Source organism: Mauremys reevesii, linkage group 16 (genome assembly GCF_016161935.1).
Source record: "Mauremys reevesii isolate NIE-2019 linkage group 16, ASM1616193v1, whole genome shotgun sequence".
Taxonomy (NCBI): domain Eukaryota; kingdom Metazoa; phylum Chordata; order Testudines; family Geoemydidae; genus Mauremys; species Mauremys reevesii.
Window position 1 is genome coordinate 11,467,112 of NC_052638.1, and position 19,549 is coordinate 11,486,660.

General features: G+C 52.1%; 1 protein-coding gene across 2 annotated transcripts in view; it reads left to right on the plus strand.

Annotated features, from left to right (window-relative positions):
• Positions 1-19,549, plus strand: part of SLC38A8 (solute carrier family 38 member 8) — a 40,974-nt gene that overhangs the window by 14,803 nt on the left and 6,622 nt on the right. For both annotated transcript variants that reach the window (XM_039503539.1, XM_039503538.1), the window contains exons 3-9: positions 10,220-10,418; positions 11,141-11,300; positions 13,048-13,152; positions 14,703-14,760; positions 16,056-16,170; positions 17,042-17,189; positions 19,275-19,474. In XM_039503539.1, the coding sequence (XP_039359473.1) occupies positions 10,220-10,418; positions 11,141-11,300; positions 13,048-13,152; positions 14,703-14,760; positions 16,056-16,170; positions 17,042-17,189; positions 19,275-19,474 (985 nt within the window). The remainder of the gene's footprint in view (positions 1-10,219; positions 10,419-11,140; positions 11,301-13,047; positions 13,153-14,702; positions 14,761-16,055; positions 16,171-17,041; positions 17,190-19,274; positions 19,475-19,549) is intronic.

The following is a 19,549-nucleotide window of genomic DNA, read 5'->3' on the forward strand; positions in this document are numbered from 1 at the left end:
GGTGGGACCGCATAGTGCTGCAGGTCTGGGATGACACAGAGTGGCTGCGAAACTTCAGGATGCGTAAGGACACTTTCCTTGAACTGTGTGACTTGCTGTCCCCTGCCCTGAAGCGCCAGGACACAAGGATGCGAGCAGCCCTGACTGTGCAGAAGCGAGTGGCCATAGCCCTCTGGAAACTTGCCACGCCAGACAGCTACCGGTCAGTAGCGAACCACTTTGGCGTGGGCAAATCTACCGTGGGGATTGCTGTCATTCAAGTAGCCCACGCAATCGTTGAGCAACTGCTCTCAAAGGTAGTGACTGTCGGAAATGTCCAGGCCATCATAGATGGCGATTCCCAAACTGCGGTGGGGCTATAGATGGGACTCACATCCCTATCCTGGCACCAGCCCACCAGGCCAGCGAGTACATTAACCGAAAGGGCTACTTTTCAATGGTGCTGCAAGCTGTGGTGGACCATAGGGGACGTTTTACCAACATCAACGTCGGGTGGGCGGGCAAGGTTCATGGTGTTCAGGAACTCTGGTCTGTTTAGACGCCTCCAGGCAGGCACTTTCTTCCCGGACCACAAAATAACGGTTGGGGATGTGCAGATGCCTACAGTGATCCTCGGGGACCCGGCCTACCCGCTAATGCCCTGGCTCATGAAGCCCTATACAGGCGCCTTGGACACTGAAAAGGAACTCTTCAACTACCGGCTGAGCAAGTGCAGAATGGTGGTGGAGTGTGCTGGACGTCTCAAGGGAGATGGCGGACCTTACTGACTCGCTCGGACATCAGCGAAAAGAATATCCCCGTAGTTATTGCTGCTTGCTGTGTGCTCCACAATCTCGGGGAGAGCACGGGCGAGACCGTGTTGGCCGCTTGGGAGGTTGAGGCAAATCGCCTGGCTGCTGTTTACGATCAGCCAGACACCCGTGCTGAGAGAATATCCCAGCCGATATGCATCAGGAGGCTTTGAAAGCGAGTTTCCTCGCAGAGCAGGGTAACCTGTGACTGTCCACTTGATTTTAAGAGAGCCTGATCATAAACCAAGTTTTCCCCACTTCCCAAGGACGTTTTAAAACTAAGGACATGTTTTAGTAATTAATAATAAATCTTTCGTTGACTTTTCATTTCTGTTTATTCGTTGAAACATGGAAGCATTCTGTGCTGGTTAAGGTGTGCACTGATGGGTGGGTTTGCAGGAAGTGCCGTCCTTGGATAGGGGTTACCATGACGGCTGTGGGTTTGGGCGTTGGAAGGGGTGAGGGGTGTGGGGAAGGGTGAGTATCTGCCCCTGGATGAGGTCTATTTTTGGGGCTCGGGCACCGGGAGGATCGTGACTACGGTCCAAATGCATGTGAAGGAAGCCTGCCTTTACATTCGGGATGTCAGGCACCAGGACCCTGCACAAGCATACACCTCAAGGAAAGACCCGGGCAGCATACACCACACAACCTGTCCCTGGTGGCTAGTGAAGGCAGTCGGTGTGTGCGCTGCAGTTGCCCCTGCAGCCAAGTCTGTAGCATGGCACTGTGGGCTATGCTGTGACATTACAATTCCCCCCCCCCCCCCCAGAACAACATAAAGTCTTCTGACACCAGAAACGTGACGGAAACAGTCAGTAACACCAAACCGCTTTTAATAATGTAATACACAGTGGGGTTTGAACTTGGAGTTGGGACTGGTTGATGCTGTAAAGAAAGAGCTTGTACAAATTTACAGCGCGACAGTTGTCTCTAACATTATCGGTGTGCTGCGGTGCAGGGACAGTTCTCACGGCCCCTACCGCCTCCGTCTTGTCACTTTGGGTGAGGGGACAGGACTTCTTGGCGTTGGAGGGCGGTTGCAGATGCACTGCAGGGGCTCTCTCCTCCTGACTGCGGTCTTGCAGAACATCTACAAGGCGCCGGAGCGTGTCCGTTTGCTCCTCATTAGACCAAGCAGCGTTTGAGTCGCCTGCTGGTCTTCCTGCCGCCACCTATCCTCCCGTTCCAGGTGTGTGCGATGCTGCTGACACAGGCTCTCCTCGACTGTCTCTGCTCTGCCGCCTCCGCTCTGGAGCTGGCCATCAGTTCCTGGAACATGTCGTCCCTTGTCTTTTTCTTTCTGCGTCTAATCCGAGCCAGCCTCTGCAGGGGATGGCGGGCAGTCCGGGAAGGAGCGAAGCTGTGTGATGTGAAAAAGTAGGTGATTTCCTTGAACACATACATGTTTGCCAACAGTAAACACAGTCTAGTCAGTTTCAGTGAACAAGACCAAAGAGGGAACCAAGTCTCAGGAGATCTCAGAACTAGTCCGAGATTTCGGAATACGCTCTCATTGGCGGCGCCATTGCACTGGAGGAGAGACAGCTGCATCCCTCTTGCACAAAGTCCTGGTAAGCCTTACAGTACAGAGTGCTTATCAGTTAGTGCTTAGCTGTGCTCTCCTGCTGGAGGCAATGTGCAAAGCAGAAAAGATGAGCGTTATGCGGCATCTCCCGCCAGTGAACGGGAAAGACCCCTGTATGCTTTTCCTCTGAGGCCTGCCACAAGTGGCTGTTAAGCGAGGGTCATTCTTATGCAAAGTAAAACTCTGTTAAGCAAGGGTCATTCTTATGCAAAGTAAAACTCTGTTAAGCGAGGGTCATTCTTATGCAAAGTAAAAGTCTACCATGCACAATAGTAACAGTACACTAATTCCACTAATTAGATGCAGCACTTCCACAACGACATCACCCTGAGGCGTGTCAGGCGCACACAGAGAGAGCGGATGTTAATAGAAGCCCTGCACAGACCAGGACCCTACGCTGCCATGCTCGTGAGGCGATGGTCCCCCTCTACCTGAGGATGGCATGGCGCGGAAGAGTGTGCTTCAACGGAGCACCCAATAAAGCACCTCTCCCAAGAAACCTCTTGCTGAGGCTTTTCCAGCTGCTCTCTGAGAGCTTTTTTGAAATATCCCCAGAGGACTATTGCTCCATTGCTGTTTGTGTAGACCTGCTGTTTGTTTAGTTTCATATTTAAAAATGTTTATATAGTATTTCTATTTTTATATAAATCCCTGTTTCTTAAAAATAAATGTTTCCCTGTTTGTAGCACTTATGATCCTTCCCCTGATTCCGAGTCCTGGTTGGACGGTTGGTAGGGGATCTCTGTGAGGGTGATGAAGAGATCCTGGCTGTCAGGGAAAGCGGAGTGGGTTCGATGTCGCCTGCGCCGTCCTCTAAAGACCCTTCCTCATCTTCCCCATCGGCGAACAGGGAGGGGAACTGTCCCGGTACACTATTCCGTCCTCGGAGTCCACCGTCACTGGTGGGGCACTGGTGGCAGACCCACCTAGAATGGCATGCAGTGCCTCGTAGAAGCGGCATGTCTGGGGCTGGGCTGCGTCCGCGCTCTGACTTTTTGATACCCTTGTCTTAGGTCCTTCACTTTCACGCGGCACTGCATCGCATCCCGGCTGTATCCTTTGTCTTTCATGGCTTTAGAGACCTTCTCGAAGGTCTTCGCTTGTTGGAGCGCAGCTCCGAGAGCACAGACTCCTCGCCCCACACAGCGATCAGATCCTGGACTTCCCGGTCAGTCCATGCTGGGGACCTCTTTCTAGTCTGGGATTGCCCGGACTCCTCTGCTGGAGAGCTCTGCATCGTTGCAGGTGCTGCGGAGCTCGCCCCGATGTGCAACCAGAACGTCAGATTCAAACCGCCCAGACAGGAAAATGAATTCAAATTTTCGCGGGTCATTTCCTGTGTGGCTGGCCAGAGAATCCAAGCTCGGACTGCTGTCCAGAGCGTCAACAGAGTGGTGCACTGTGGGATAGCTCCCGGAGCTGCTAAGTTCGATTAGCATCCACACCAAGCCTAATTCGAGCTAGCAAGTGCGAATTTAGCGTTACTCCACCTGCCGGGGTGGAGTACCAAATTCGAACTAAAGAGCCCTCTAGTTCGAATTAAATGGCTTCCTGGTGTGGACGGTTGAGCGGTTAGTTCGAATTAACGCTGATAAATTCGAATTAAAGTCCTAGTGTAGACCAGGCCTAAGTAACAAAGATTCTGAAGAGTAAGACAAATACCTAATTTTCATTTATACTAATAGAATTGTTAACAACTGCTGAGCATGTTTTAAAAGTTGGTAAAGGACGAAAACAATTTTAGAATTTAAGTAACCCATTAATACGGTGCTGTTTATGTGCTAATCATGTTTATTGGCATAATATGCTTTTCTTATCCTCCAGCTGGTAAGAGTTCTTACACGAGATCCCACAACTTGTGTAACAGACTCTTTTCTTGCAGCTTAATGCTGGTGAGACAACAAACCATTAAAATCAAATATAAAAACACACAAAAGCACAACTGATGGGCAGCCATGTCTTCACAAATAGCCTGAAGCCTCCAGCATAGAAACCATTGTGTCTTGTCTCTAGGATTTGCAGGAACTGAGTGATATAGGAGCAGGTTCAAAAGGTTACAGGGGAATTTTTCAAAGGCACAAATGGGACTTGGGAGCCCACCTGCCCTTTATGCCTTTTAAAAATCTTCCCCTCACGAGAATATGGACCTTTATGATGTTGATGGCACCAGACCTTATCCTCTTCCTTACGCCGGTTTCAGTGAAATTACTCCTGTTGTACGACAATCAAGCTCCACTGGTGTAAGTGAGAAGAATGGGGCCCCGCTCTCTCTGTTGGATTTTTATGAGGAATATGATCTGAGCCCATTTTACTTTTCCTGCATCAAGTTTAAATGAGTCACTGACTGAGGACCTGATCCAAAACCCTTTGTACTGAATGGGATTGGGATAAGGGTATAAAGTAATGGTAACTTATTGATCACATCTTAGTCTTTTCAGCTTGATGCAAGCAAGGCCCATAGGAGTTGGGACACGGATGAAATCAGGGCTACCTGGAGTAGGGTGACCAGATGTCCCAATTTTATAGGGACAGTCCCGATTTTTGGGTCTTTTTCTTATATAGGCTCCTATTACCCCCCCCCACCCCGTCCCATTTTCACATTTGCTGTCTGGTCACCCTAACCTGGAGAGCTATCTTCCTGTAGTTACTCTCAAAGGAGAGTCTGACTGCCTGTGCAAATTCTGTCACATGGTGCTGAGACTTCCAAACTTATTGTAAGTCTGAGCTGTAATACACAATATGGTGCTTTAATGTCACCGTTAGAATAATTAAACTGAACAATGATTCTGTGGGGTCTTTTTTAATGGTCTCTTGACTTATGTGCATCTAAGTGGAGTCACCTGACTTTCCATTTTCTCTCTTAAAGTGCATGTTGGGGTGATTTAGGGCCATGATTTGCCAGCTGGGCTGTGACCCTGTGGCCCTGTTCCTTATGGTGAATAGTCCCAGGGAGTTACTGACTCTAGTATTTCTTCAGCACACACTGGCTCAGTGGAACTTCTCACAGCTGTGCATGGTGGCATGAGCAGGACCTTGAACTGACGTTGAAGAAATCGTACCATATTGGCCTGATACCCAGAGATGCGGAGCACCCACAACGCTGACTGAAGTCAAGGGGAGTGGGCAGGGCCGGTGCAAGGATATTTTGCGCCCTAGGCGAAACTTCCACCTTGTGCCGTCCCTGAGCCCCCACCCTGAGATGCCCCTGCTGCGCGGCGGCGCCCTCCACCCTGAGGCACCCCCCCGCCCCAGCTCACCCGTGCTCCACCTCCACCCCAAGCACGCCGTCGCTGCTTCACTTCTCCCGCCTCCCAGGCTTGCGGTGCCAATCAGCTTAGGCGCCGCAGGCCTGGGAGGCGGGAGAAGTGAAGCAGTGACGGCGTGCTCGGGGAGGAGGTGGGACAGGGGTGAGCTGGGGCGGGGAGTTCCCCTGCGTGCCCCCCCCCACTTGCTGCAGGTGGCCCTCCCCACACTCCCCTGCCCCAGCTCCCTCTGCCTAAATGCCGGCAGCGACCGGGGTGGCCAAAGATCTGGCCACCGCGGTCGCTGCCAAAGAAAATGGCGCCCCCCAAATCCTAGCACCCTAGGCAACTGTCTAGGTCGCCTAATAGGTTGCACTGGCCCTGGGAGTGGGGGCAGCTAAGCCAGGCTGGAAATGAGGCCCGTGTGTATAGCTAGTTCTCTGGCCTTTTTTTCCCGGAGAGTAAATGAAAATAAAGGCAGGTTTAAATCTTTTCATTTTGTATTTTATTTTAAGTAAAGTTACTAACAGGTGTGCATTAATTACGAGATTTCTTCTGGGTTCATTCCCTCCATGAAGGCAGCTTCCCCTGTAAGATGTATTTTTTTGGGTGTGTCCATCTCTGCCTCTCTCATCCTCATCAGGGGTGTGATTGGTGCCGCTGTAAATGCTTGCTGGTGAGTGTGCAGGTTTAGAAACTTCTAGATCTTCTCTGCAAAGCCCCCAGAAGAAACTTAATCTGATTCTTGGCTCTTCCATCTCAAATATCGGACTTCCCTTGCTATTGCTCCGTGCTTGTAGAATGGTGATTTGAGTGAAGGCAGTGAAGGTTCGTCTGCACTGCAAAGAAAAACTCGGAGCCCTGAGTCTCAGAGCCCAGGTCAAGGGACTCCGGCTTGCGGGGCTAAAAACAGCAGCGTAGACATTCCCACTCAGGCTGGAGCCCAGGCTCTGAAACCCAGTGACCAGGAAGGGTCTCGGAGCCCAGGCTGCAGCCTGAGGGGAATGTCTACGCTGCTCTTTAGCCCTGCGGCCTGAGCCCCGCAGGCGCAAGTCAATTGACCTGGGCCCTGAGCCTTGGTGCTGCAGGTTTTTCTTTGCATTGTAGACCTGCCCTCAGGGTCAGATCCTCACTGGTGCAAATTGGTCTAGCTCCGGTGGCTTCAGTGAAGCTATGCTGGCTTACACCAGCTGAGGATTTGGCTTAAGGAATCTACTTTGCGGCTTGTTTTCCATGTTACCACATGAAATACCTGTGGAGTACCCCAAAAAGTTCAGCAGGGCGGCAGACGGGCGAAAGTAACTCCAGATACTTACTGGTACAAGGCCGGGGCTGGGGCTGCTCCAGTCCCCGGAAGGGGTGGGGCCTCAGGTGGAAGGGGCGGGGCTGGGGGGGTCGACGTCCCCCAGCCAGCCCTTCCAGGCCACCTGGCCCGCGCCTCCCGGGGCTTCAGTGATGATTTAAAGGGCCCGGGGCTCCTTCTAAGTCACCGGCCCCAGGGCAGCTGCTCCCTTTGCTTCCCCCCATCGGTGGTCGAGGGCGGGCAAAAGGGGCAGGGATGTTAAAACGCTGCAGGGTCCTTTGCTGTGGTTGCTGTGCCCCACCCCCGTTGGCGGCCCTGCTGGTACAGGCCTGACAAGCGAGGCAAAAGGGGCAGGGACATTAAAGCGCTGCGTACGGGCCGGTGCGGGTCCTTACCTGTACACGGTACCGGCTCACTTTCACCCCTGGCGGCAGGGCAGTGGCGAGAACCTTGTAACCAGTGTGATTGCCTTGATAATGATACTGACCTCCTGTGCGACGTGCTTGGAGATCTACTGATGACGAGTGCTCTGGATTATTTCTCTTATGTGTACCTCAGGTTTCCCAGCGCAAAGAGGCAGGAAGGAAAGTCCTTCCCTAACTGCAACACTCCCCCCAATCTGTCCCACTTCCGCATAGTCAGTTTCACTGTTTCTCATGTAGAGTCAATCAGTTTCCCTGCTTGCGGGGGTTCACTCTTTTGCATGGCAGCTGCCGGCAAGAGGGAGAAAAAGATTTTTAAAGATGGGATTGGAAACCCACAAAAGTTGGCAGAGGAAGCTGGTGGCAAGTGCAGTATCTGAAATCACTTCCAATTCTTTTTCATGTAGCTGACTAGTTTCCAGGGGCCCCATTCCTTTAACAGCGGCGATAAGCAGACATGCTGGTGAAACCTGCTGCCCAATCGAAGTTTTAGAAGTTAACCAGTTGGGAAAAGTGCGTCAGGGAAGGATGAAGTATTTCAGTCCCAGTGCTGTTTGTGAGTCACCTCTCACGCAGTAAGCGAAGTTAACTTGGAGGATAAGAATTCAAAGACAAAAATCTATGGAGCTGCCACCTTGGCCAGGAGGCACCCGCTATCCGATCTGAAACCCACTCACGCTAAATTAAATGCTGCTTGTGACCGCAGAAAGCGTGATTGGGGGTGTGCGGGGGAGCATGGCTGCTGCGCTACCCTTGAAGAAGATGAAGTGTCTGCTCCATTGATGACGGGGGCTGAGGCCATGCTGCCAGTGAAAAGTAATGATCGGCGAGTCCAAAAGCTGTGATGTGTCAGGCGCTGTGTGGGAGCACCAGGGGGTGGGAGAAAATCATTGTCTTGCCCTCTATCCCTACCCCATCCTCCTGTGCATTCACCGAGGGCTGAGCAGAGTCCTCCCTTAAATCTTCATCATCTTCCCATTTCAATATCTCTGGGGTATTGAACATAGTATTTTTTGTGGATTAAACTAGCCTTTAATATGTGGCTGGGATGGAGGCTTCAAACTGAAAGCCCATTGATAGATTTCTCACTTGCAGAGGCTGTCTGCTAAAAGGCAGCCTGTGTTAACAGTTACTACAGAGCGGTCACTGACCTACCCTCCGGCGAGAGGTACGCGGTGATGCCTGGCAAATTCTGAGTTTGGGCTGGTTCCTGGTGTAGCCATTTTACACGGTAAGTTACCAGTTCTATACCTTGTATTGTCCTAACACTTCCCATTCCTTCATCTGAGAGGTGTGGGCTGAGCACAGAACTGGGAACGAGGCCTCTTGCGTTCAGATCCCGGGTTTGCTGCTGACTCTCTCCCCTACGCAGGACGTAGCAGGAGAGAAGAAGAATTTTCTCGATTTAGGGCATAGTGGTGTTGGCAAGGGAAAAAAATGCTCAAGTGTAGTAGTGAGTTAGGAAGCCATGATGCTGCCTTTGGGTTCCATTGTTTTACAATCCTATCCCTCTTGCTGTGTTCTTCTGTTACACACACACTCACACTACGTTTCTATATGAAGGTTACTTTAGAGTACAAAAAACATCAAGGGAGAGAGCAGCGTGTGGCTCCTTGTGATAGGCAGCAATGGCTCTGAGAACCAAAACCCACCACTGGCTCTGAACGTGCAGAAGAGCGGTGGAAATTTGAAGGTGTGGTGTGTGCCATAAAACAAAAGCTTTGCTGTTTTATAGCTGCACACAGCGTGTGGGTAATACCAAGGTGATGCTGCTGGAGGGTGTTTCGACAAGAAAATTTGCTAACCCCTGATTATTGTCATAAAACGATCCTTCATTCGTAGCCTGTCTTGGTGTAAAAAAGCACCACCACCATGGACTGACGTACTAGGTGTGTGTCCTTCAGAATAGCATTGGCAGATCGCCTGTGTTCTCCTATGGCCCAGTTCCACCGGGAAATAAACAAGAGAGACCAAACCTAAAGACTCGTTACACTTGTATATTCATTGTACTCAAGCCTGGATGGATATGTTACGTTATACATAGATACATAACACCCCTTTCTATCCACCTATGAATCAGGGCTAACGACTGCATTAGAAATGTCAATGCATCTATTAAAGTAGGCGGTTAGATTGCCCTCTGCCATCTAGTGGCCAGATACAAGATTGGACGTTGCCAGTTCGGTTTTAGATTTTTCTCTCTTATCCCTAAAAAGTGTCTTTTTGTTCTATGTTCCTACAGCACCTAGTGCAGTGGGGTCCTGGTCCATGACGAGGGCAATACAAATAATAACTTGGTGATGGCAGCGATTCTGCTCTCTCCCTTCTCCATCTCCTAATGGTTCAGAGGCAGGGGCGGCTCTAGCCATTGCGCCGCCCCAAGCACGGCGGCACGCCGCGGGGGCGCTCTGCTGGTCACCGGTCCCGCGGCTCCGGTGGACCTCCCGCAGGCACGCCTGTGGATGCTCCACCGAAGCCACGGGATCAGCGGATCCTCCGTAGGCATGCCTGCGGGAGGTCCACCGGAGCCGCCTGCCGCCCTCCCGGCGACCGGCAGAGCACCTCCTGCGGCACGCCGCCCCAAGCACGCGCTTGGCGTGCTGGGGCCTGGAGCCGCCCCTGTTCAGAGGCATTCGCTTTACTAGAAGAATCCAAAGGAGGCAGCCTCCTCTTGCCAAAGCCTGTGATGTGTTTGTCTTGGGTATCAGTTGCTTTACACTTACGTTACAAAGCTGCCATGTAGCTTCTAGGGCTTTTTGAGGAAAGAGTTTCACAGCATAAGATGGGCAGCTCTAATCATCATTGGTTAAAGGAGGACCGATGTAAATGTAAACTCACTGCACTTTTCTTTCCTATGTCCTCCATCTCTGCAGGGCTCCTTAATATTCCTAATCAGTGGCCTAGTGATCCTGGGATATGCCTCCTCCATCAGCACCCAGTCCACATACCAGGGCGTAGTCAGAGAAATCTGTGGGTCGGCCATTGGGAAGCTCTGCGAGATCTGCTTCATTTTAAATCTCTTCATGATTTCTGTAGCCTTCCTCAGAGTTGTGGGCGATCAGCTGGAAAAGTGTAAGTGTCCCTGCTTAGGGAATGGACCTGGCACAGAGTCCCCTTGTTCTGACCATGACCCTAGACCCACCAAAGGAGAGGGGGCCGTTCAGGCTCTCTGCATGTACATAAACTGCCCCATAGGCGAGCATAAGAGACTTCCAAAACAAATGCGTCAGGCTTGATTTTGGGATGGGGATGCCCAACTTGAGATACCACAAAGAGGCCTGATTTTTGGAAAGTGCTGAGCATCTGCTATGTGAGAAATTGGCCCCTTTAGGACATCTCTAGGAAAGCACCCAAAATCACTAGTCACGTTTGGAAAATTAGGCCATTAACTTTATCAGCACAGAGACAATTTTGAGGGCGGCAGGGTGTTTGGCACACCCTGCGCCCTGTGTTTTTGGCGAAAGGTGGCCATCCTGTCAATGTCCTGTTCCGCCAAGGGCCGTTTTCTCCCTGGTCCATCCCTGTTTCCAGCGGAGGCCAGTCCAGCGTCTGACGAGCTGTTATGCTGATAGGACTGTAGAGACTGCATGTGAGGATCTTACTGCCCTCGAGCCCTCTGTTTGAAACTTGATCTTAATTCCTGGGGGCTACCGAGCAGTTCCTGTGTTTGAGATCTAAAAAGCGAGTCACGCTGTGGCTGCCCCTATTGTGGCTGACCACTAGGACAACACAAGACAAGCGGATGCTGAGCTCCCCTGCCCCCTTGAACCACTTCTTCCCTTTCTCCTCTTCAGTATGTGACTCCCTCTACGTGAACGTGACTCTGAGTGGAGAAGGGCCGCCTCCTCCCCAGCACTGGTATACAGATTACCGCTTCACCCTGACTGCCCTGTGCGCCCTGGTCATCTTCCCTCTGTCTGTGCCCAGGGAGATTGGGTTCCAGAAATACACCAGGTACGCTTGGCGCTAATGACAGAGCTATGAGGCTGGTAGGCTGAACTGGGGCCAAATGCACCCAGCCCTCCAAGCCAAGGGTGAGAGACGTGTGCTAAGCCCGGCGCTCGGTTACTACAACTCACCTGATGTGGGGACATGGCAGGTGCAGGCTGGTGTGCACCAAGAACACTGTGCCCTATATACCCAGTGAGCCACTGAGCAGCTGCAAGTAGCCTTCCGAATACTCCCTGGTCAGCGGCTGGCCCTCCTCCCTGCCCTGGTCTCGCTTTCTTCTCCGTGCCGGTCTTAAACGCACTCAAGTGAGCCACTCCCCCTGGCTAGCAGGAGGAGCTGAAATCCGGCACGTGCACAGCCTCCGCGTTAACCCAGATTTTATCGACTCACCCACATCCTGGCCACGCCCACTCTCTGCCACTTGCTGCCCATCCTCGCCCACTGCTCCAGTCAGTGCAGGTGAAGAGCTTGTGAGCTTCTGGCCACGCTACAGAAATGCCCGTCCATGGGTACTGAATCAGGGTTAGTGCTTTGGGTTTGTGGGCATCATTGGAGCCCTACATGTGTGTTAGCTGAGCTCTCGTTGGCTTGGGACTTGGTGAATTGGTTTCGCTTCTTAGAAGAGTTTAAGGAACTTCCTGGAGAACATGGTAAATACAACATGGCAAGTGAATCCCCAGTGTCCAGAGCAGAGCTGAGAAGACAAGCTGGCTGTCAGCCAATAATCTCACTTGTAATTGCTAATAAATAGGATGTGACCTAAAATAGGCACCGTAAGGAGAGACTGTGAACATGTTAATCTGACAGGTTTCAAAGTAGCAGCCGTGTTAGTCTGTATCCGCAAAAAAAACAGGGGTACTTGTGGCACCTTAAAGACTAACAAATTTATTTTAGCATGAGCTTTCGTGAGCTGCAGCTCACGAAAGCTCATGCTAAAATAAATTTGTTAGTCTTTAAGGTGCCACAAGTACTCCTGTTTTTTTTTATGTTAATCTGACTTTCTCTGAGGTCGCGTCCTTTAAGCAGCTCTCACTTGGGCAGAGGTTTCTGAATGACACTCCAGATGCCATAGCAATCTCACAGGAATGGGGGTGCTAAATCTGTGTCTTGGCCAAACAGCATCTTGGGTAATTTTCTTTCTACCTAAATCCCCCTGCCTGCCATTTGTTCAAGATATTAATCTTCCCCTTTCACTCCCTCAAACTCCTGGGTAGTGCTGCTGGTGCAGCGTGTCTCTTGTTCCACCCCAGAGGAGGTTGCATTTCAGTGGCGGGTGAGCTCATTCCTGTATCTACAGTCTCTGTAAAGCTAAGAAGTGGTGAGTGTTACAAAAAGCATGTACGTGGCATAGAGTGTGACCGCGTGCTCCCGCTTTCGCCTCTGTGAATTGGGAGCAAGTCCAGTGAAGTCAATGGAGCCACAGCAGTGCAAACCAAGTGAGAGAGGAGACTCCGGGCCAGACTCCTGCTAGAGTTAAAACGTTTCTCTCTGTGGACAGGGAGGCGTTTCCCTTTGTGCTGATACTGGTGCACGTTTGGGGTCTGGCTGCAGTCCCCTGAACTCACAAGCGCAGGATTTTCCCAGTTTCAGTGAGTAGCCAGGTTGCTGCCCTTAGGAATCACAGTGTATTCTCTGACAGGATTGTAACTCGCGCTCATTGAACATTGCAGCCTGCCAACATAGCGTGGCTGAATTTTCATTCTGTACAATAAAAGCGGAACACTTTCCCTCTCCAATCCTTTTGTTTTAGTATTTTAGGTACTTTGGCTGCTTGCTACCTGACCCTGGTGATTATAATAAAATACTACCTAAGAACGGAGCAAGTTATCATGCATGAGCACCATTATTCCTCAAGGTAAGTATTGGTGCAACCATTTATCACTGCTTCAAGGGACCCCAGGCTCCTTGACTTGGCACAAAACCCAGGACACAAATGTGCTGAGTGGCAATTAGGATGCTAACACAACAAATGTGCTGGAACTTCAGGGCTGTTTTTATGCAGTGCCAGGCTGTTAAAACTGCAGGAAAGTCTGCCTGTGTCTTTTTTTCCTTTGTATTCCACCTCCTTGGCTCACCATGCTGTGCTAATGTCCTGGAGGAGTCCTGGATCTGCTGATGTTAAAGTTAGTGGCCAGGGGAGCTGCAATCATGCCTGGAGGTGCTAATGTGCATCTTAGGCCATTAGGGAGTGCTTGGCTCTCCCTGCCCCTGTAACTAATCCACCAAAGTGCATGCTGCTCACTTTGAAACAAGGCTAAGGGATCAATGCCATCGCAGGGTGGTCAGCGTAGTAACCCTTTGTTGCTGCCATGGCTGGGATGCGGCTGTCTAAGCAGGGGGTTTCTCTGTATTGGGGCCCACCAGATACCTCATATGGGCAACAGAGGGGTGGTTAAAAATTTGTTTGTCCGCGGGTTTAGGTTGCATAAAATAGCAACTTCAAAGTCAGCTCCTCAGACGGCATAAATCAGTGCCACATGCATGACTTCAGTGGAGCAATGCAGATGATCTGGCCTCTATTTTGAAGGCCAGAGGATACATTATTACAGAGGGTCTGTGAGCCATCTGGGTATTTGCATGCAGGGATCACTGGAAGATGATGAATTCTTGGGTGTTGGGAGAAGTGTGTGTGTCAGGGTCTGTCATGGCTGTGTGGCTCTTCAGAGGTGACTGTGCATGGAGGGTGTGAGGGAGAACTGGGCTTCTGTCCTTTTCCTTTATCTGTTTTGCTTCAGTCTGATAAATCAAGAAGGCCTGAACACCCACCCGCCCCCGTCACCACACACACAATTCCCCAGTGGGAGGCTTTTTCTGCTTTCTTACATTAGAAATTCCAGTCTTGTCAACCCTGGAAAACTCCAGGGCCTTGTCTACACTAGGGAGTTGTAGCAATAAATTCCCTTGGGTACCAACACCAGTTCAGCTGAACTAGCACTGGTAAGAGTGGGAGCCCTGGCTAGGGCAGGGGGCTGCTGGCTTTAGGCTCTTTACCCCTGTTAAACCTGCTGAGGAGATGGTTCCCGGCAGGTTATGAAATGGGGGTGACTGCCAGGGGTTCATTGGCAAACGTATGGGGCTGCCAGTGGGGAACGATTCCCTCAGGTAGACCAGGGTGTCCGTGTGCAGTGAAGGCCCCACTCCTGCGACTGGCTCCACGTGAGCTGACCCTCCTGGAATGGAAGCTGAATTCTCTCTTGTGTAAGTGGGTGTGAACTTGCCTCCTTTTGGAATAGCCAGTAGACGCTGTGCTGCTGGGCTCCTTTCCCCGGGGTCGGGGGGGGGGGGCAGCTTTTTGCTGTAGCGCCAGGCAAGGCTGTGAATGTATTTCTCTTCCTGACCCACTGACTGACTTTTTCTTCAACTGAACTGATCATCTGTGCTCCCCTTCCTCACCCAATCTTGCAGGGTGTCTTCCTTGGCTTCCATGTTCAGCGTCATCCCAACGATCTGTTTTGGATTTCAGGTAACAGCACCATGGATTTCCATTGTCCTTTTGTGTGGGCCAGTCCAGGGGGTCACTAGTACAGCTGTCTTCGCAGAAGCTCTCACTTAATATGATGCCCCAGGCTAGGGAAGCGCCCCCCCCAGCCTTGACCAGGACAAGGAACAAGCAGAGACCCCCCCCCTTCCCACCTCCACAAGACCATGCATCCCAGAATCTACGGGTGGGACACTGGGGGTGAAATCCTGGCCCCAGGAAAGTCAATGGCAAAACTCCCCTTGACTTCCATGGGGCTAGGATTTCACCCTGGGAGGTTAGGGAGTGCAGCGTACATACCTGTCTGGTGCAGACGTGATCCTGACGTTGAGTTGTGTCCTTCATTAGTGAGTCTGGGGGACAGGGGAAGGGGCTTGATTTAAGGAGCGTCCAGTAACGGGCATCTCTTTCGATAAGCAGCAGTGTTAATGGGGCTGCCTCACGTGGGAAGCCTGATACAGTAAGAGCCCTGCCTGAGCCACAGGGTCAGCGCAGAATGAGGGTTTGGATCTGTGTTCTGGTCCGGTCTCTGAGCAGGCAGAACCAGTGGAACCCAGGTCAGAGCTCCCCTGAACTCAGCTCCATAGCAGGTTAGCTGCTCGGCTCAGTTCCTGCCCCATGGAGGGGGCGGGGGCAACAAGGACCATGGGGTTTGTCGCTTCCCTTCCCCTGCTGCCTGAGGTGGGGAGAAAGGAACAGCTCTGTTTCCGGCCCTGAGAGGGGTGGGAGTGGCCCTTCCAGAGGCAGAGAACATCCCCTTCTGTTCTGCTGGCAGGAGGAAGGACGAGCCCTGTGTTTTGGTCACTGGGGAGAATCACTCAAGGGGCGGTGACCTGTCTCTGGTGGGGACTCAGGACAGGAGGTACCCCAGCAGTCTGCCTCCTGCTGAGGCAGGGGCCTGGGGGCAGGGGCGGCTCCAGGCCCCAGCACGCCAAGCACGTGCTTGGGGCGGCAAGCCGCGGGGGGCGCTCTGCTGGCGCCGCGAGGGCGGCAGGCAGGCTGCCTCCCGCAGTTTGCCTGCGGAGAGTCCGCGGGACCAGCAGACCCTCCGCAGGCAAACCGCCGGAGGCAGCCTGTCTGCAGTGCTTGGGGCGGCAAAATCCCGAGAGCCGCCCCTGCCTGGGGGAAGGGCGGAATGGCTGCGTATGGGAGTGGGAGGTCCCAAACCTTTCCCTGGGGGCAGGGCGGTGGTGGGACTGTGGCACAGAGGGAATATGATAAGCCGATAGCTTGCAGTTCATGTGGCTGATAAGCGTGCCGAGCTGTCTTGTGTGTTTCAGTGTCATGAAGCCTGCATTGCCATCTACAGCAGCATGCACAACAAGAAACTCTCCCTTTGGATCGTGGTGTCTGTGCTCTCCATGCTCTTCTGCCTGTTGATTTATTCTCTTACAGGTAACCCCTCCCTCTCGCCTTATCTCAACCTGCTGAACCTTTCACCCCCTCCCCTCTCACCCAGAAACCGCATTGCACGGGTAGGCCTTGTGACACCGGACAATGACTTCATGTTAGACCACGTTAATGTACAACGTGAAACATGCCATAGCGCTCGGACAAGGGCTTTCCTGATTAGCATCATGGCAACGAATTGTGCTCAGGATGCCTTTAAACTGTTTGACTAAAGATTTCTTCAACTCTTTATAGCTCAGCTGCCATAGGGGGGAGTCATTTGGCAAGGAAGTTTTATAAATTTGTCTTCCTTAAAGGCTTCCTCCCACGAGTGTTAAATACACAAACACCCCCCCCCCCCCATGTTCAAATAACTTTACTACAGTTGCAAAGTCAAGCGTTCAGAAGTGCCAGAATTAAGTTTGCCTGCGCAATCGTGATGGGGCCTTCTGTTGCGTCTGCATTCGAATTCGGTCTCCAGTTACGTAATCCCCAGCTATATTTCCCACAGGACTCCAGCCTCAGTCAGTGCACTGAATGGATGGTGCTCCCTTAACAGAATAGCTCCTCGTTAAGTGTCCACCATCCATTCTTTCACATCTTTTATACCTCTGCCCCGCAAATCAGCCTGAGGCAGACACCCAGCATGCAACATTTCAGCCCAAATGGCTAAAGTTTTGCAAAGTTATAAGCAGATTTTTATATGGGACACGTTGGGCAACCTTAATAATAGGCAATGCTACCTGCCCCAGCTATAATGAGCAATACACGTTCATTTTAATAATTTCCCTCACAGTTGGTTCCTCCTCCAAACTCCTCACAACCGTAGCTCAATATCACATTTAATGCCTCTGATCTTTGGTGCTTCTGTTTCTAGGGCTTTACGGCTATTTAACCTTTGGTGCTGATGTTGCTGCCGATATTCTGATGTCATACCCAGGAAATGACCTGGTCATCATTATAGCCCGGCTACTCTTTGGCATCTCCATCATCACCATCTACCCAATTGTTCTCCTGCTGGGGAGGTAAGAAAGGCCGCAGCTGTGCATGGCTATTGAAATGTGTTTAGGAATGGGCTTATGCCCACGCTGACACGGGTAGGTGTCAGTGGTGTAGATTTCATCCAGAGAAGATTTGGAAAGAGAGATTACTAATGGCAAAGCGCAGCCCACCTCTAAAACAGTGAATCGGTTTCAAAGTTAACGTCTTAGGCAAAGACCCAAATGGGGGTGGCTGAAACTCTGCCACCGACTGGGCATCCCGTCACAATGGTGAAGGGAGAAAGCCAGGGAAGGGCTAGTTCTGCAAGGACAATAGGGATGATAAGAGTGAAGAAGGGTCATAAAGACAGTGGTCACCGTATGGAAGGCAGTGACAACCTCCCCACAGGGGATCAATGGGCAGGGGCTGGCTGAGATCATAAAACAGAACACCTGGGCAAGCAGCCTTGGGGAAGGGTGTGCGGGCAGCACATCAAAAGCCCCTAGTTGGCCGGAGGCCTTGTGGAAGGGAAAAGGAAGGGTGTGTTTCGAGGAGCTTGACCAAGAGGATCCGAGGAGAAAGTGCAGGGTTGGCTCTAGGGTTTTTGCTGCCCCAAGTGCAAAAAAAAAAAAAAAAGAAAAAATCTCCTGGAGTGCCGCCCCTGGAATTGTCACCCCAAGCACGTGCTTGGTTTGCTGGTGCCTAGAGCCGGTCCTGGGAAATTGAGATTCTTAGCAGGCAGGTAACTTCCCCTCCCTGCAGGGCCGGCTCCAGGCACCAGCTGAGCAAGCTGGTGCTTGGGGAGGCAAATTCTAGGGGGCGGCTTCCGCCCAATCCTAGGGCGGCACTGAAGTGGTTTTTTTTTCCTGCTCTGGCTGCCCTGTAGGGGGCAGAGGAGGGCAACGCCCTGCAGCAAATTTGGCAGGGCAGCCCGCGTCCTTCCCTCCCCACCGACCGGAGCAGCTCGGAGCCCTCCCGGCAGGCGGTGCGGAGGTCAGGGCTGCGGGGTGAGCGCCCCCCTGAAGCCCTGGCTGCCCCCCTCTCTCTCTTCCCCCCTCGCTCCCTCCCCTTCCCCCCCTTAGACCAGGCGCGCACTCTACAGCACAGGGAGTCCCCTGGCTCCGGCCGCCCTGTAGGGTTTTTTTGTTTTGGTCTCGCCTCCTTTGCCGGCCGCGCCGTTCCCCCACCCCTGCTTTGCCGCTCTGGCTGCGCCGTGGTTTCTTTTTCTTTTTTTCTTCACCTGCTTTGCCGCTCCAGCGCCCTGTTTCTCTCCCCCCCCCCTTTATCGCTCCAGCCCCACCGTAGTTTTATGTTGTTGTTTTTGGGTTTTTTTCCCCCTGCTTTGCTGCTCCAGCTGTGCTGCAATTTCCCCCCCATCCCCTTTGCCATTCCAGCCGTGCCGTTTTTTGTCCCCCCCCCACCCCGCTTTGCCGCTCTGGCCTTGCTGTAGTTTTGTTTTTGTTTTTTCCCCCTGCTTTGCCGCTCCGGCGGCCCTGCCCCCCACCTCGTTTTTTTGGTTTTTTTTGCTTGGGGCGGCAAAAAAGTCAGAGCCGGCCCTGCCTCCCTGTAACAAAGCCGACATGAGTGTAACTCGCTGAGCCCTTTCTTGGCTTGAGCCTCCAGGTGCTTCTGTCTCACAAATAGTGAGTTGTCCTGGCCTTCATGCCGGGGCAGGAACTTCTGGGCACATGTTGCCCCAAAAGGGATGGGGAGGTGGTGAAGCCATGGCCTCTCCCCTTGAGGAGCATGCCGGGGAAAACCGCCTGTCCCATCCCCAAAGGGTGGTGCTTTCCGTCTGCGCACAGACACGCTTGGGAAGGGGCAGCAGTGAGTATGTGGGAGGTACAAGTCTATCTACGCAGAACATGTGTTCCATGAGCAACTCCCTGCCCGGGTGGAGCTGAGCTCTGCACTACCCCCTATTGAGTGCATTGCTCAAACAATACAATCCCGCCCAAGTCACTGCAGCCTCGATTATGCATTTCGCTGTGAAGAACAGCCAATAGCTTGGGACACAAGAAAGACCCCATCACAATACATGACTGACCGTGGGCGTTAGCAGACACAATGGCAAGGAGTTCTGAACCCAGCACAGCGCTGTATGTAACCTGCCTGTGTCTGTCTGATAGGTCTGTCCTACAGGATGTCTGCCTGAATGACAAGTGCAGGTCTGTCGTGCTCCTGGAGCCTTATGAGAGGTATACGAGGATTGTGCTGACTGTCACGTGGATCATAGTGACGCTCGTCATTGCTCTGTTTGTCCCTGACATCAGCGAGGTCATCAGTATTATTGGTGGCATCAGCGCGTTCTTCATCTTCATCTTTCCAGGCACGTCCTTGTTAACAGCTGCGTGTGCATTTTAATTCAGAAGCTGAGCCTGGGAAGGGTTTGATGCGTTAATTA